We start from the raw sequence: 18,818 nt of genomic DNA on the forward strand, positions 1-18,818 counted from the left end.
ATATTTGTTACTCTATTTATTTTACTTGTACATATCTATTCTATTTATTTTATTTTGTTAGCATGTTTGGTTTTGTTCTCTGTCTCCCCCTTCTAGACTGTGAGCCCACTGTTGGGTAGGGACCGTCTCTAGATATTAACAACTTGTACTTCCCAAGCGCTTAGTACAGTGCTCTGCACACAGTAAGCGCTCAATAAACACAATTGATGATGATAATGATGATGACGGGCTCGAAGCGCCCCCAATCCAATATGGTGACCAGCAGGGGGCGCGCGCCCCCTGGGGTGTCACGTGACGAGCGCTTCGCGCCCCCCCAAACAAGCATGGTGACCGGCAGGGGGCGTGCGCCCCCGCGGTGTCACATGACGGGCGCCTCGCGCCCCCCATCACACACGGTGACCGGCAGAGGGCGCGCACTCCCGGGGTGTCACGTGACGAGCACTTCGCGCCCCCCAATGAAACATGGTGACCGACAGGGGGCGCGCACTCCCGGGGTGTCACGTGACGAGCACTTCGCGCCCCAATCAAACATGGTGGCCGACAGGGGGCGCGCGCCCCCGGGGTGTCACGTGACGGGCTATTCGCGCCCCCAGTGAAACATGGTGACCGACAGGGGGCGCCCCAATCAACCATGGTGGGAGACCCAGGGGGAGCGCGCCCTCGGGGATCACATGACGAGCGCTTCGCACCCCCATCAAACATGGTGGCCGGCAGGGGGAGCGCGCCCCCCGGGGTCACGTGTCAATCAATCAATCAATCGTATTTATTGAGCGCTTACTATGTGCAGAGCACTGCACTAAGCGCTTGGGAAGTACAAATTGGCAACACATAGAGACAGTCCCTACCCAACAGTGGGCTCACAGTCTAAAAGGGGGAGACAGAGAACAGAACCAAACATACCAACAGAATAAAATAAATAGGATAGAAATGCACAAGTAAAATAAATAAATAAAGAGTAATAAATATGTACAACCATATATACATATATACAGGTGCTGCGGGGAAGGGAAGGAGGTAACATGGGGGGATGGAGAGGGGGATGTCGAGCGCTCTCGCGCCCTAATCAAACATGGTGGCCGGCAGGGGGCGCGCGCCCCCCGGGGTGTCACGTGACGAGCACTTCGCGCCCCAATCAAACATGGTGGCCGACAGGGGGGTGTCACGTGACGGGCGCTTCACGCCACCAATGAAACATGGTGACCGGCAGGGGGCGCCCGCGACGAGCGCTTCACGCCCCAATCAACCATGGAGGGAGACATGATGGGCTCGAAGCGCCCCCAATCCAATATGGTGACCAGCAGGGGGCGTGCGCCCCCCGGGGTTGTCACGTGACGAGCGCTTCGCGCCCCCAAACATGGTGACCGGCAGGGGGCGCGCGCCCCCACCCCCGGGGTGTCACATGACGAGCGCTTCGCGCCCCCATCAAACACGGTGGCCGGCAGGGGGAGCGCGCCCCCCGGGGTCACGTGTCGAGCGCTCTCGCGCCCCGATCAAACATGGTGGCCGGCAGGGGGCGCGCGCCCCCCCCCGGGGTGTCACGTGACGGGGGCCTCGCGCGGCGGCCCAACATGGCGGACGGGCCGGGGAGAGAGCGCGCGCGCGCGCCGCCCCCGGGAGTCACGTGATGGCCGTGCCCGCCGGCCCCCTTCCGTCCCGTCCCCTCCCCCCCCCCCCCTGCGGCGGCGGTCGCCCGTCCGGGCCTTACTCCGGGGGGTATAGCCGCAGCTCCTCGATGTCTCCCAGGAAGGTGAAGAGGGTCCGCATCTGGTCGCTGGTCACCGCCGCGGACAGGTTGGTCACCTGGATCACCGCCGTGGGCGTCAGGCCGAAGCCCAGGCCCAGCCCGAAGCCGCTATTCATGCCGGGGCCGCCGCCTTCTTCCCGCGCCCGACCCACGCCTGCGCCGCGTCGCCGACGGAGCCCGGGGGGGAGGGGGCGGCGGAGAGCGAGCGAGCGAAAGAGCGAGGAGGCTGCGGCGCAGGCGCCGGCGCCACCGCGCATGCGCCCGGGCGTGGGCGGAGGCGGCGGCCCCTCTAGGCGGCCGGCGACTCTGTGGTCCTCGGGCGGCGGCCGCGCTTTCCTCCCGCTCCGCTCGCCTGCTCCCCGTCTCCACGGCAACGGGCGCCGGTCACGTGCTCGGGAGGCGCGAGCCCGAGGGCGGGAAACGGAGCGCGCACGCGCGGGAGGGGTGTGGCCTTTCCCTCAGAGCTCCGTGAGGGGGCCGAAGGACGCGCCTTATGAAGAACAATAATAATTAAGAATAATTAATAATAATAACAATGACTATAATAATGGCATTTGTCAAACGCCTGCTCTGTGCCAAGCGCCTTTGTAAGCGCTGAGGCGGATACAAGGTGGTCAAGCTGCCCCTCATGGGGCTCACAGTCTTCATCGACATTTGACAGATAATAATAATAATGATAATGATAATAATGATAATGACATTTATTAAGCACTCACTATGTGCAGAAACCTGTTCTAAGCGCTGGGGAGTTTCCAAGGCGATCAGGTTGTCCCACAGGGGGCTCACAGTCTTCATCCCCATTTGACAGATGAGGGAACTGAGGCCCAGAGAATAATAATAATAATAATAATAATAATAATAATAATAATGGCATTTATTAAACACTTACTATGTGCAAAGCACTGTTCTAAGCACTGGGGAGGTTCCAAGGCGATCAGGTTGTCCCACAGGGGGCTCACAGTCTTCATCCCCATTTGACAGATGAGGGAACTGAGGCCCAGAGAATAATAATAATAATAATAATAATAATAATAATAATAATAATAATAATGGCATTTATTAAACACTTACTATGTGCAAAGCACTGTTCTAAGCACTGGGGAGGTTCCAAGGCGATCAGGTTGTCCCACAGGGGGCTCACAGTCTTCATCCCCATTTGACAGATGAGGGAACTGAGGCCCAGAGAATAATAATAATAATAATAATAATAATAATAATAATAATGGCATTTATTAAACACTTACTATGTGCAAAGCACTGTTCTAAGCACTGGGGAGGTTCCAAGGCGATCAGGTTGTCCCACAGGGGGCTCACAGTCTTCATCCCCATTTGACAGATGAGGGAACTGAGGCCCAGAGAACAATAATAATAATAATAATAATGATAGCATTTATTAAGCACTTACTATGTGCAAAGCACTGTTCTAAGCACTGGGGAGGTCCCAAGGTGGTCAGGTTGCCCCTCATGGGGCTCACAGTCTTCATCCACATTTAACAGATAATAATAATAATAATAATGGCATTTATTAAGCACTCACTATGTGCCAAGCACTGTTCTAAGCACTGGGGAGGTTCCAAGGTGGTCAGGTTGCCCCTCATGGGGCTCACGGTCTTCATCCACATTTAACAGATGATAATAATAATAATAATAATAATAATAATAATAATAATGGCATTTATTAAGCACTCAGTATATGCAAAGCACTGTTCTAAGCACTGGGGAGGTTCCAAGGCGATCAGGTTATCCCACGGGGGGCTCACAGTCTTCATCCCCATTTGACAGATGAGGGAACTGAGGCCCAGAGAATAATAATAATAATAATGATAGCATTTATTTAGCACTTACTATGTGCAAAGCACTGTTCTAAGCACTGGGGAGGTCCCAAGGTGGTCAGGTTGCCCCTCATGGGGCTCACGGTCTTCATCCACATTTAACAGATAATAATAATAATAATAATAATAATGGCATTTATTAAGCACTCACTATGTGCCAAGCACTGTTCTAAGCACTGGGGAGGTTCCAAGGTGGTCAGGTTGCCCCTCATGGGGCTCACGGTCTTCATCCACATTTAACAGATGATAATAATAATAATAATAATAATAATAATAATAATGGCATTTATTAAGCACTCAGTATATGCAAAGCACTGTTCTAAGCACTGGGGAGGTTCCAAGGCGATCAGGTTATCCCACGGGGGCTCACAGTCTTCATCCCCATTTGACAGATGAGGGAACTGAGGCCCAGAGAATAATAATAATAATAATGATAGCATTTATTTAGCACTTACTATGTGCAAAGCACTGTTCTAAGCACTGGGGAGGTCCCAAGGTGGTCAGGTTGCCCCTCATGGGGCTCACGGTCTTCATCCACATTTAACAGATAATAATAATAATTATAATAATGGCATTTATTAAGCACTCACTATGTGCAAAGCACTGTTCTGAGCACTGGGGAGGTTCCAAGGCGATCAGGTTATCCCACGGGGGGCTCACAGTCTTCATCCCCATTTGACAGATGAGGGAACTGAGGCCCAGAGAATAATAATAATAATAATGATAGCATTTATTAAGCACTTACTATGTGCAAAGCACTGTTCTAAGCACTGGGGAGGTCCCAAGGTGGTCAGGTTGCCCCTCATGGGGCTCACGGTCTTCATCCACATTTAACAGATAATAATAATAATAATAATAATAATAATAATAATGGCATTTATTAAGCACTCACTATGTGCAAAGCACTGTTCTAAGCACTGGGGAGGTTCCAAGGCGATCAGGTTGTCCCACGGGGGGCTTACAGTCTTCATCCCCGTTTTACAGATGAGGGAACTGAGGCCCAGAGAATAATAATAATAATGATAGCATTTATTAAACACTTACTATGTGCAAAGCACTGTTCTAAGCAATGGGGAGGTTCCAAGGTGGTCAGGTTGCCCCTCATGGGGCTCACAGTCTTCATCCACATTTAACAGATAATAATAATAATAATAATAATAATAATAATAACATTTATTAAGCACTCACTATGTGCAAAGCACTGTTCTAAGCACTGGGGAGGTTCCAAGGCGATCAGGTTGTCCCACGGGGGGCTCACAGTCTTCATCCACATTTTACAGATGAGGGAACTGAGGCCCAGAGAATAATAATAATAATAATAATAATGATAGCATTTATTAAACACTTACTATGTGCAAAGCACTGTTCTAAGCACTGGGGAGGTTCCAAGGTGGTCAGGTTGCCCCTCATGGGGCTCACGGTCTTCATCCACATTTAACAGATAATAATAATAATAATAATAATAATGGCATTTATTAAGCACTCACTATGTGCAAAGCACTGTTCTAAGCACTGGGGAGGTTCCAAGGCGATCAGGTTGTCCCACGGGGGGCTCACAGTCTTCATCCCCATTTTACAGATGAGGAAACGGAGGCCCAGAGAATAATAATAATAATAATAATAATGATAATGATAGCATTTATTAAACACTTACTATGTGCAAAGCACTGTTCTAAGCACTGGGGAGGTTCCAAGGTGGTCAGGCTGCCCCACGGGGCGCTCACAGTCTTCATCCCCATTTTACAGATGAGGGAACTGAGGCCCAGGGAAGTGAAGTGACTTGCCCCAAGTCACACAGCTGACAATTGGCAGAGCCGGGATTTGAACCCCTGACCTCCGACTCCAAAGCCCGGGCTCTTTCTGCGCCATAAGGCAGGGATTGTGTCTATTACCAATTTTTAATAATATAATCATCATTATTAATAGTATTTATTCAGTGCTTACTATATGTTCAGTGCTGTGCTAAGCACCAGGATCACTCCCGGGATAATCAGATCTGAGCCTTTGTCCCACACAGGGCTCATTGTCTAGGGAGATCAAGGCCCTTATCCCCATTTTACAGATGAAAAAGCTGAGGCACTGAGATAATAATAATAATAATGATGGCATTTATTAAGTGCTTACTATGTGCAAAGCACTGTTCTAAACGCTGGGGAGGTTACAAGGTGATCAGGTTGTCCCACGGGGGGCTCACACTCTTCATCCCCATTTTACAGATGAGGGAACTGAGGCCCAGAGAAGTGAAGTGACTTGCCCCAAGTCACACAGCTGACAATTGGCAGAGCCGGGATTTGAACCCCTGACCTCCGACTCCAAAGCCCGGGCTCTTTCTGCGCCATAAGGCAGGGATTGTGTCTATTACCAATTTTTAATAATATAATCATCATTATTAATAGTATTTATTCAGTGCTTACTATATGTTCAGTGCTGTGCTAAGCACCAGGATCACTCCCGGGATAATCAGATCTGAGCCTTTGTCCCGCACAGGGCTCATTGTCTAGGGAGATCAAGGCCCTTATCCCCATTTTACAGATGAAAAAGCTGAGGCACTGAGATAATAATAATAATAATGATGGCATTTATTAAGTGCTTACTATGTGCAAAGCACTGTTCTAAACGCTGGGGAGGTTACAAGGCGATCAGGTTGTCCCACGGGGGGCTCACACTCTTCATCCCCATTTTACAGATGAGGGAACTGAGGCCCAGAGAAGTGAAGTGACTTGCCCCAAGTCACCCAGCTGACAATTGGCAGAGCCGGGATTTGAACCCCTGACCTCCGACTCCAAAGCCCGGGCTCTTTCTGCACCATAAGGCAGGGATTGTGTCTATTACCAATTTTTAATAATATAATCATCATTATTAATAGTATTTATTCAGTGCTTACTATATGTTCAGTGCTGTGCTAAGCACCAGGATCACTCCCGGGATAATCAGATCTGAGCCTTTGTCCCGCACAGGGCTCACTGTCTAGGGAGAGCAAGGCCCTTATCCCCATTTTACAGATGAAAAAGCTGAGGCACTAAGATTCATTCATTCATTCATTCAATTGTATTTATTGAGTGCTTACTGTGTGCAGGGCACTGTGCTAAGCGCTCGGGAAGTACAAGTCGGCAACATATAGAGACGGTCCCTACTCAACAGCGGGCTCTTTACACTGAGCCCCACTCGCCCAACGTTTAGTCTGGTGTTGTGCACACAGTGTGATTGATCATTCATTCAATCGTATTTATTAATAATAATAATGATGGCATTTATTAAGCGCTTACTATGTGTAAAGCACTGTTCTAAGCACTGGGGAGGTTACAAGGTGATCAGGTTGTCCCACGGGGGGCTCGCAGTCTTCATCCCCATTTTACAGGTGAGATAACTGAGGCCCAGAGAAGTGAAGCGACTTGCCCAAAGTCACACAGCTGACAATTGGCGGAGACGGGATTTGAACCCATGACATCTGACTCCAAAGCCCATGCTCTTTCCACTGAGCCACGCTGCTTCCCTAAGCAGCCCTTATTTTTTATATTGAGTGCTTTATTTATTGCGCGCTTACTGTGTGCAGAGCACTGTACTAAGCGCTTGGGAAGTACAAGTCGGCAACATATAGAGACGGTCCCTACCCAGCGACGGGCTCACAGTCTAGAAGGGGGAGACGGACAACAAAACATAACATGCACTGGCCTGTCATTCATTCATTCATTCATTCAATCGTATGTATTGAGCGCTTACTGTGTGCAGAGCACTGTACTAAGCGCTTGGGAAGTACAAGTCGGCAACATATCGAGACGGTCCCTACCCAACGACGGGCTCCCAGTCTAGAAGGGGGAGACAGACAACAAAACAGAGAAGCAGCGTGGCTCAGTGGAAAGAGCCCGGGCTTTGGAGTCAGAGGTCATGGGTTCGAATCCCGACTCCGCCAACGTGCCTGCTGTGTGACCTTGGGCAAGTCACTTAACTTCTCGGAGCCTCAGTTCCCTCATCTGTAAAATGGGGATGACGGCTGTGAGCCCAACGTGGGACAACCTGATCACCTTGTATCCCCCCCAGTGCTTAGAACAGTGCTTGGCACATAGTAAGCGCTTAACAAATGCTATTATTATTATTATTATTATAAAACATAACACTGGCTCTTCATTCATTCATTCATTCAATCGTATTTATTGAGCGCTTACTGTGTGCAGAGCACTGGACTAAGCGCTTTGGAAGTCCAAGTCGGCAAAATACAGAGACAGTCCCTACCCAACAATGGGCTCACACTCTAAAAGGGGGAGACAGAGAACAAGACATAAGATGCACTGGCTCTTCAATCAATCAATCAATCAATCAATCGTATTTATTGAGCGCTTACTATGTGCAGAGCACTGTACTAAGCGCTTGGGAAGTACAAATTGGCATCACATAGAGACAGTCCCTACCCAACAGTGGGCTCACAGTCTAAAAGAACTTGAACTCTTGAACTAAGCACCCAGATTCTTCCGCGATATTTCATTCTTATCACCGACGGAGTCCATAAGTGTGAGGAAAGAGCTTTTTTTTTGTAGATATTCCATTGCCTCACGTCTCGTTTGTAAAATCTCCACCTCATAATATGGAATCTGCGCAACTTCATACCCAAGTAATTGAAGATGTTTCCGTTTAATGGCTTCTTTTGATCGATAAACAATTCTCAGCCCACTAAACCAAACCCACCAGAAGTGCTCAGTAAATAGCGCTGATTGAGGCAGGGACTGTGTCCAACCGATTATCTAGATCTGCCCCCAGCATGATCACAGTGCTTAACAAACACAACAAGAAGCAGCGTGGCTCAGTGGAAAGAGCCCGGGCTTTGGAGTCAGAGGTCGTGGGTTCAAATCCCGGCTCCGCCAACTGTCAGCTGGGTGACTTTGGGCAAGTCACTTCACTTCTCTGGGACTCAGTTACCTCATCTGGAAAATGGGGATTAAGCTTGTGAGCCCCCCATGGGACAACCTGATCACCTTGTAACCTCCCCAGCGCTTAGAACAGGGCTTTGCACATAGTAAGCGCTTAACAGACTTACTGGCAGTCTTAATAGGCCGTCTCTATGTGTTGCCAACTTGTACTTCCCAAGCGCTTAGTACAGTGCTCTGCACACAGTAAGCGCTCAATAAATACGATTGATTGATTGACCGTCTCTATACGTTGCCAACTTGGACTTCCCAAGCGCTTAGTACAGTGCTCTGCACACAGTAAGCGCTCCATAAATACGATTGAATGAATGAATGAATAAATGCCATTATTATTATTACCACTACTATTATTATTATTAATAAAAACAATCTACCAGGGGGCTGAACCTTGGCAAGCTTGCATCCTGCCAATAAACCTCACGAAAATTTCCTTTTGCCCCATGAAAGGTGGGTGACTGCGCCCATGTCAGGAACCCAGTCAGGCCCGGCGCAGGTGATGCGCCATCATCATCGTAACAAATCATCATCATCATCATCATCAATCGTATTTATTGAGCGCTTACTATGTGCAGAGCACTGTACTAAGCGCTTGGGAAGTACAGATTGGCAACATATAGAGACAGTCCCTACCCAACAGTGGGTTCACAGTCTGAAAGGGGGAGACAGAGAACAAAACCAAACATACTAACAAAATAAAATAAATAGATAGGTACAAGTAAAATAAATAAATAAATATAGTAATAAATATGTACAAACATATATACATATATACAAAGACCGTAATAAGGAAAACGGGTTTTTGCGGGGCTTCGTGAGCACATTGACGTACCTGGGAATGGGTCTCTGGCCGCCGGAAAGGTCGTCTCCCGCAGTCATTTATTTATTAATTTTACTTGTGCACAGCTATTCTATTTATTTTATTTTGTTAATATGTTTTGTTGGGTTCTCCGTCTCCCCCTTCTAGACTGCGAGCCCGCTGTTGGGTAGGGACCGTCTCTAGGTGTTGCCAACTTGGACTTCCCAAGCGCTTAGTCCAGTGCTCTGCACACGGTAAGCGCTCAATAAATATGACTGAATGAATGAATGAATTTATTACTCTATTTATTTACTCAATAAATGTGATTGAATGAATGAATGACTGAGCCCCTCCTTCCTCTCCCCCTCCCCCTCGCCTTACCTCCCTCCCCACCACACCTGTATATATGCTTGTACGTATTTATTATTCTATTTATTTTATTTGTACATATTTATTCTATTTTTTGTTAATATTCCTTGCTGTCCGTCTCCCCCTACTAAACTGTGAGCCCACTGTCGGGTAGGGACCGTCTCTATACGTTGCCAACCTGTACTTCCCAAGCGCTTAGTACAGTGCTCCGCACACAGTAAGCGCTCAATAAAGCAGCGTGGCTCAGTGGAAAGAGCCCGGGCTTTGGAGTCAGAGGTCATGGGTTCAAATCCCGGCTCCGCCACTTGTCAGCTGGGTGACTTTGGGCAAGTCACTTAACTTCTCAGTGCCTCAGTTACCTCATCTGTAAAATGGGGATGAACACTGTGAGCTGCCCGTGGGACAACCTGATCACCTTGTAATCTCCCTAGCGCTTAGAACAGTGCTTGGCACATAGTAAGCGCTTAATGAATGCCATAAAAAAAATAAATACGATTGAATGAATGAATGAATAAATACTATTGATTGATTGATTGATTGATGAAGGGAGGGTCCCTCGGTGGGGCAGGGGTTTCCCGTCGCCCTGCTTCCTCACCTGCAACGGCGGTTCCTTCTCTCCAGCAGAACATCACCAAGTCGGCCTTTCCTTCCCACCGTCCGCGAACGCAAGCGAAGCGGCGTGTTGGTCCATCGGCCCTGGAACCGCGGAGGAGTAGGGCATGGAAACCAAGGTGGGTGATTCCCGGGCCGTCCTCGTTTTATTGGTTCCACCAACGATCGCTGTCCCTCCAGGTGAAAACACGTCCCCGCTCGGAAGTGCGTTGCCCTTAAAACGAGTGCCTCGCCTCGCCCGTTCTCGACCACGGCAACGTCTGTGCCACCCACCGGTAGGCAACCGACTCTGTGGCTTCCGGGCTTCTCGCGAGCCGTCGTTAAGAGCCAAGTGGACTCCTTGCCGCGTCCTTCCTCAGAGACATCTTCAATTAGTTGGGTATGAAGTTGCGCAGAGGTGGAGATTTTACAAACGAGACGTGAGGTAATGGAATATCTACACTGTATCACTGTATTACTGTATCAGCCTTCTCTCCGATCTCCCATCCTCGTGTCTCTCCCCACTTCAATCCATACTTCACGCTGCTGCCCGGATTGTCTTTGTCCAGAAACGCTCTGGGCATGTTACTCCTCTCCTCAAAAATCTCCAGTGGCTACCAATCAATCTGCGCACCAGGCAGAAACTCCTCACCCTGGGCTTCAAGGCTGTCCATCACCTCACCCCCCTCCTACCTCACCTCCCTTCTCTCCTTGGCCAGCCCAGCCCGCACCCTCCGCTCCTCTGCCTCTGCTAACCTCCTCACTGTCCCTCGTTCTCGCCTGTCCCGCCATCGACCCCCGGCCCACGTCATCCCCCGGGCCTGGAATGCCCCCAATCCCTCTGCCCATCCACCAAGCTAGCTCTCTTCCTCCCTTCAAGGCCCTACTGAGAGCTCACCTCCTCCAGGAGGCCTTCCCACACTCAGCCCCTTCCTTCCTCTCGTCCTCGTCCCCCTCTCCATCCCCCTCATCTTACCTCCTTCCCGTCCCCACAGCACCTGTATATATGTATATATGTTTGTACATATTTATTACTCTATTTTACTTGTACATATCTATTCTATTTATTTTATTTTGTTAGTATGTTTGGTTTTGTTCTCTGTCTCCCCCTTCTAGACTGTGAGCCCACTGTTGGGTAGGGACTGTCTCTATATGTTGCCAACTTGGACTTCCCAAGCGCTTAGTCCAGTGCTCTGCACACAGTAAGCGCTCAATAAAATACGATTGATTGATTGATTGATTACACAAAAAGCTCTTTCCTCACACTTAGGGACCCCATTAGTGACAAGAATGTTTCCGTAGTGTAGCAGTTATCACATTCGCCTGACACGCGAAAGGTCCCCGGTATTGCCTTCTAGACTGTGAGCCTGCCGTTGGGTAGGGACCGTCTCTATATGTTGCCAACTTGGACTTCCCAGGCGCTCAGTACAGTGACCGGAGGTGGGTGGGCACGTGGAAGTGAAATCGTGGCCAAATCCCCTTGCTCCCTGCAGTCAACACTACCGTCAGCCCAAGAAGCAGCACAGCGTAGCGGATAGAGCACCGGGTTGTGGATTCTAATCCCGCCTCCTCCACTTGTCTGCTGTGTGACCTTGGGCAAGTCACTTCACTTCTCTGGGCCTCAGTGACCTCATCTTTAAAATGGGGATTGAGACTGCGAGCCCCATTTGGGCATCCACCCCTAGCGCACAGTAAGCGGTTAACGAATACCACAATTATTATTTTAACACTTCATCGTTTGGCCAACTCCCTTCCTTCCATCATTCAGCCGACGGGAGCCCGCTGTTGGGCAGGGACCGTCTCTATATGTTGCCAACTTGGACTTCCCAAGCGCTTAGTACAGTGCTCTGCACACACTAAGCGCTCAATAAATACGATTGAATAAATCCAGCTTCCTTCTCTCTCTCCCCACTCTCCCACCCCCCTACAAAACTCGCAAAGTGAAGAACAGAGTTTCCAGAAACCGCTACGGAAACTGGGGGGAGGGGCTCTTCAACAAAATTGACAGATAATAATAATAATGGCATTTATTAAGCGCTTACTATTCATTCATTCAATCATATTTACTGAGCGCTTACTGTGTGCAGAGCACTGAACTAAGCACTGTGCATCGGCACCTACCCACCGCCCGACTGTAAAAACGAAGCCACAGAGTCTTAAACAGCATTAGTTTATTATCTATCCTCCATGGGTTACTTCGGAAAGACTCCGATTATATACAAAAATTTGGAATGTTGAATAAATGCTGATCGATAAAAAAAAAATGACAGAGCCGTGGACAGGGGATTTGGAAAAATAAGAAGGAGTACAGCAAATGAATTATCAAGGCTTGATTCGGGGTTGCTTATTGCTATGTCCAGAGGATGCTTTCAAGTATATACACATCTGCAAAACTCCAGTCCAAAAAGTCAGAAAAGTATTTACATAATAAATACGTGGGGCATTTCATGATTTCTCTTGTCAGTCGAACTGATTCTTTAATGAACTGGGACACAGCCGGAATCGGTGTAAACCCTTCCAGAGGTTGAATAAGTTACTCTTTTCGCTTGATTTTTCACTCGGTTAAAAGCCAGGTCCGAAAGGTCGCACATCGATATGAAGTGCTTAAGCGAGTTCCATGTGGATTCAGACCCTCCTGTCCCGTGCCCGTCAGGATGAGGGATCTGCAGTCTTTTCTCTCTCGACCCAGGATGAACAACCCGGAAAAACTTTCCCTCCTCCTCCCAAACGGGGATTCCACCCCCATACGCCGCCCTCCGTTTCCACTTCACCGTAACCCTCCCGTCTCCTCCTCCGGTGACGGAGGGGAAGGGGAAACTCCTCGGCCCCTCCGCAGACGGCATTCCCGGGAAGCAGGCCGTCGCGGCACTCGGTTACGAGGCCCGGGACGCCCTGCCGCGGATTTCCTAACGTACGGCTTTGAGCCGGTCCTTTCCCGGGACCCAACTCCGGGAGCGGCCCCCCCCCCCGACGAACGGGACGCCCGACATTTTCCAAGGGTGGGAGCCAAGCCGACGGATTCCGTCTTCCGGCCTCTCTGAGCCGCTTTTCCAAGACCGCACGCAATTCCACCGAGACCAGATCAGTAAAGAATCAGTTCCTCCCGGGGCATCTTTCCCTCCCTCCAACGACCCCCTCCCCACCGGGTGGGGAGGGGGCTGCCTGGCCGAATTAAATCAGAAGGGTCAGGACGCGTCCGAACGGATCCCACCGATTCCCTTTGAAAGGCCGACTGTGATTAAAAGCAATGAAAACGTGGTGAGGCTTAGCAAATGTCGAGAGGACGTTAGAGAATCTGGGGATTTGGGGAACATTGAGATCTGCATCACAGACGCTGTGTTTGTCTTCTTTAGAGGTTGCTGCACACGGACAGTAAGGGGGTTTTTATCAAAATACGGCACATTTCCGCTAACATATCCAAAAAAAAAAAAAAGGAAAATCGGTTCCTAGGTAAATAGTACTGAAAAATCAACTAAAACGAGTTAAAATATACAAAGAGTTGTTAAAGGGTCTCAATTAAAACGACTCCAACTATACAGTCCATCGATAACATCTTGGAAAGAAGTGCAATAATCGAGTTCTCGTATTTCCAAAGTACTCCCCCCACCCCTTGATTTCGGCTAGACGGGAAGGCGAATCGCTCCATCGGCCTCCCTTCTCTCAAAAACCAAGCGGGTTGAAATTCTCTCCCTAGCCATATATTAAAAAAAAAAAGGGCCATCTTTGTGGCCCCTGGGGTTGAGCGAGCTTGCCGGTTTAAAACCACCAATGCGCCGTCAACCCTAACGGGCCCGCGACAACCGAGTATCGCTCTCACAAAGGTGAAGCGTCAGCCCGAATAAAAAACAAAACAGTTACCGGTCTTCTATGGCACTTGGCCCCGATCTCGGTACCGGGGCAATCATTCGGCCTTACCCTCGCTCGTCAGCCTCCCCTCGACTCCGCGGGAGGAGCGGGAACGTGAAGTCCGGGTTTCTGGTCGACGAAACCGATAGCCGTCCGGTCGGAGCCTCGGCCCGGCGACGAGGAAGCGGGGCGGCCGGGGGAACGGCGTCGCCCCAAGGACTCTCCGGCGTCTAATTCGCTTTCCGCGGACAGCCCTTTATCGTCCAAAAACCGAAGCAGGCCGGGCAGGTCTCCGGGATCCGTCCCCCTCCTGTCCGCTCCTCTTATCGGAGACTCCGGACTTGCTTTGGTTACCCGCTCCGCGCCAGTTGCTTCCTTCCAAGTCGGACGCTCCGATGCCGGACCGAACCCGGACAAGCTCTCCTCTCCCGCCCCGCTCTGTTTGTTCCGCGGGTCGGTTTCGCGCCGCAAAAATCGGCCTTTTTGCTTTTTGGGGAGGTTTTTTTTGCATTAAAAACGAAACAAAAAAAGATAAATAACCTCGACGTGGACGCTGATTTAAAACCAGGCCACAGTGTGTACAAAATCGGGGGTTTCCACGGCAGTGAAGGATTGCTGGACACATACGGGGTACGGGTAAGGAAAATGAGAGCTGGTGACTGGAAAAAAAACAACAAAAAAATAAAATCCTTCAGGGACAGCCAGTCGTTATGGTAAAATGTGTCCTGCAGAGCTCACGGTAATGTCAGGATAGTCTTTCCTTGACAAAGGTCAGGAAGCTTTTATTGCGTTGCTCTGTCGGCAGAAGACAGATTACCAGATGCCACTTTCTCCGTTTCTCGTCTCTTCCGGACTTCTCTAGGAAAACTCTGTTTTATCTGGCCATGGATTTAAAAAAAAAATTTAAAAAAAAGACTCAAACCAGCACCACCTTTGCTTACCCAGTTCTTCTTCCGTGTCCCCAGCAAACCCAATGTCCCTCATCTCCGACACGCAACTTCGGAAGGGGGTTTCCACAGAACCCTTTCGGATCGGGTGATTAAAAATCGAGGCCAAAGAGTCGCCGGACGGACGGACGGCCCTGCCGCCGGAGCTGAGGCTCCCAAAAGCCCGGCCCGCAGTTCGGTCGTGGGGGCGAGTTATCCAAAAATAAACCGACATCTGTACAAAAACCGGCCACGACACAGGTCAGTGCTTGTGGTTTGGGGGGACGGGGGGAAATCCTCGACTGCGACAGCGGTTCAAAAACGCCCGGCAGGGTGGAGTTGTCCAGGACCCGGGGAGGTGGTGGACCCCCCGCGTGTTCACCGCAGTGGTTCGTTCCCTCCGGTCACGAGTTCCGGATTTCGCGGCTGTACAGATTCCGAGCGTGGTTTTCTCCCGCTCCTTTGCAGATAGAAAAATAATTCGAACGTTCAGTTTCCCGTGCGCGGCGTGCCGGACGGCTGGCTGGCTGGCTGCTCTCCTCGCCCGTGGGCACTTAGGAGGGAATCTCTCTGACAACGGTGAGCTCCACTGTGTTCTGGAAGGTTTTTAGCAAGGACACTGCTTGCCCGTGGTCCAGGTTGATGAAGCTGTAGCCGTTGGCCTGGGAAAAAAGAACAAGGCGGAATTGGGAGAGCGGGCCCCTCTTCCCGTCACGGTCAGACGTTTCCGCGAAGGAAGACCCGCCTTGGAATCAATCGGTTGTATTATTCGTATTTATAATCGTATTTATTATATTATTATAATTAATATATATATATAATATATATTAATATATATTAAATCGTATTTATTATTATTATTCGTATTTATAATCGTATTTATTGAGCGCTTACTGTGTGCAGAGCACTGGACTAAGCGCTTGGGAAGTACAAGTTGGCAACATATAGAGACGGTCCCTACCCAATAATCAATCAATCGTATTTATTGAACGCTTACTGTGTGCAGAGCACTGGACTAAGCGCTTGGGAAGTACAAGTTGGCAACATATAGAGACGGTCCCTACCCAACAATCAATCAATCGCATTTATTGAGCGCTTACTGTGTGCAGAGCACTGGACTAAGCGCTTGGGAAGTACAAGTTGGCAACATATAGAGACGGTCCCTACCCAACAATCAATCAATCAATCAATCGTAGTTATTGAGTGCTTACTGTGTGCAGAGCACTGTACTAAGCGCTTGGGAAGTACAAGTTGGCAACATATAGAGACGGTCCCTACCCAACAATCAATCAATCAATCAATCGTAGTTATTGAGTGCTTACTGTGTGCAGAGCACTGTACTAAGCGCTTGGGAAGTACAAGTTGGCAACATATAGAGACGGTCCCTACCCAACAATCAATCAATCAATCGTATTTATTGAGCGCTTACTGTGTGCAGAGCACTGTACTAAGCGCTTGGGAAGTACAAGTTGGCAACATATAGAGACGGTCCCTACCCAACAATCAATCAATCAATCAATCGTAGTTATTGAGTGCTTACTGTGTGCACAGCACTGTACTAAGCGCTTGGCAAGTACAAGTTGGCAACATATAGAGACGGTCCCTACCCAACAGTCAATCAATCAATCGCATTTATTGAGCGTTTACTGTGTGCAGAGCACTGGACTAAGCGCTTGGGAAGTACAAGTTGGCAACATATAGAGACGGTCCCTACCCAACAATCAATCAATCAATCGTATTTATTGAGCGCTTACTGTGTGCAGAGCACTGGACTAAGCGCTTGGGAAGTACAAGTTGGCAACATATAGAGACGGTCCCTACCCAACAATCAATCAATCAATCGTATTTATTGAGCGCTTACTGTGTGCACAGCACTGTACTAAGCGCTTGGGAAGTACAAGTTGGCAACATATAGAGATGGTCCCTACCCAACAATCAATCAATCAATCGCATTTATTGAGCGCTTACTGTGTGCAGAGCACTGGACTAAGCGCTTGGGAAGTCCAAGTTGGCAACATATAGAGACGGTCCCTACCCAACAGTGGGCTCACGGTCTAGAAGACTTGGAAGCCAGGATAGTCACGGAAGCAGCCTGGCGTAGTGGACAGAGCAGGGGCTGGGGGTCAGAAGGTCATGGGTTCTAATCCCGGCTCCGCCACCTGTCTGCTCTGTGACCTTGGGCAAGTCACTTCACTTCTCTGGGCCTCAGTTCCCTCATCTGGAAAATGGGGATTGAGACTGCGAGCCCCAGGCGGGACAGGGATTGTGTCCAACCCGATCTGCTTGTATCTCGTCAGCCAATACTGCATTCTGCTCTTTTAGACTGTGAGCCCACCTTTTAGACTGTGAGCCCACTGTTGGGTAGATCCTGTATATATGTATATATGTTTGTACGTATTTATTACTCTATTTATTTTACCTGTACATATCTATTCTATTTATTTTATTTAGTTAGTATGTTTGGTTTTGTGCTCTGTCTCCCCCTTTTAGACTGTGGGCCCACTGTTGGGTAGGGACTGTCTCTCTATGTTGCCAACTTGGACTTCCCAAGCGCTTAGTACAGTGCTCTGCTCACAGTAAGCGCTCAATAAATACGATTGATTGATTGACTGATTGATTAAAGAAAGCAGGGTCTCCGGCTCCTCCCTACGGCCCCGGCCCCCAGCCCGCTCGGGGCGATGACGGCCCAGAGAGAAAAGCCCCTCTCAGGAGCTCTCAGATCCTTCCGTCCCCGTCGAGACTTTGAGCCCGCCTTGCGTATTGGTTTGGGTGCCGTTTTCACGCTCCATCCTTCCCGACGTGTCCGCCTCCCCACTTGATCAATCAATGGTATTTACTGAGCGCTCACTGTGTGCGCAGCAGTGTACTGAGCGCTTGGGGGAGGACATCAGAACTGAAACTCTTAGATTACCTGTATATATGTATATATGCTTGTACATATTTTTTTTACTCTTATTTATTTATTTATTTAATTTATTTGTACCTATCTATTCTATTTATTTTATTTTGTTAGTATGTTTGGTTTTGTTCTCTGTCTCCCCCTTTTAGACTGTGAGCCCACTGTTGGGTAGGGACTGTCTCTACATGTTGCCAATTTGGACTTCCCAAGCGCTTAGTACAGTGCTCTGCACATAGTAAGTGCTCAATAAATACGATTGATGATGATGATGATTATGAGGCCTCTTAAGGGACAGGGACGGTGGCTAATTCCCGCCTGGGTATTCCTTCCCAGGGGTTAGCACAGTGCTCTGCACACACTTAGCAAATACTATTACTCCTCCTCCTCCTCAAGCTACTGTCCCAAAGCACTCGATCCCTTCGAAAAGCCGGAGGGAGTGGGGAGAATAATAACATAATATGATGGCATTTATTAAACGCTTACTATGTGTAAAGCACTGTTCTAAGCGGTGAGGAAGTTACAAGGTGATCGGGTTGTCCCACGGGGGGCTCACAGTCTTCATCCCCATTTTACAGATGAGGTAACTGAGGCCCAGAGAATAATAATAATAATAATAATAATAATAATAATAATAATAATAATGGCATGTATTAAGCGCTTACTATGTGCAAAAGCACTGTTCTAAGCGCTGGGGGGATACAAGGTGATCAGGTTGCCCACGGGGGGCTCACAGTCAATCCCCATTTTGCAAATCAGGGAACTAAGGCCCAGAGAAGTGAAGTGACTCGCCCAAGGTCACCCAGCTGACAAGTGGCAGAGCCGGGATTTGAACCTGTAACCTCTGACTCCAAAGCCCGGGTTCTTTCCACACCATAAGGCAGGGATCGTGTCTATTA

At 49.1% G+C, this 18,818-nt stretch overlaps 2 protein-coding genes across 3 annotated transcripts in view; both read right to left on the bottom strand.

Annotated features, from left to right (window-relative positions):
• The window catches only part of SREK1 (splicing regulatory glutamic acid and lysine rich protein 1), a 28,691-nt gene extending 26,772 nt beyond the window's left edge, over positions 1–1,919 (bottom strand). For both annotated transcript variants that reach the window (XM_038765986.1, XM_038765987.1), the window contains exon 1: positions 1,706–1,919. In XM_038765986.1, coding sequence (XP_038621914.1) covers positions 1,706–1,860 — 155 coding nt within the window. In that variant the 5' untranslated portion in view covers positions 1,861–1,919. The remainder of the gene's footprint in view (positions 1–1,705) is intronic.
• Positions 1,920–15,346: 13,427 nt separating this feature from the next.
• The window catches only part of ERBIN (erbb2 interacting protein), a 231,367-nt gene continuing 227,895 nt past the window's right edge, over positions 15,347–18,818 (bottom strand). The window contains 1 exon segment of the mRNA XM_038765465.1: positions 15,347–15,685. Within this exon segment, the coding sequence (XP_038621393.1) occupies positions 15,578–15,685 (108 nt within the window). The 3' untranslated portion in view covers positions 15,347–15,577.

Source organism: Tachyglossus aculeatus, chromosome 23, assembly GCF_015852505.1.
Source record: "Tachyglossus aculeatus isolate mTacAcu1 chromosome 23, mTacAcu1.pri, whole genome shotgun sequence".
In the NCBI taxonomy this organism is placed as follows: domain Eukaryota; kingdom Metazoa; phylum Chordata; class Mammalia; order Monotremata; family Tachyglossidae; genus Tachyglossus; species Tachyglossus aculeatus.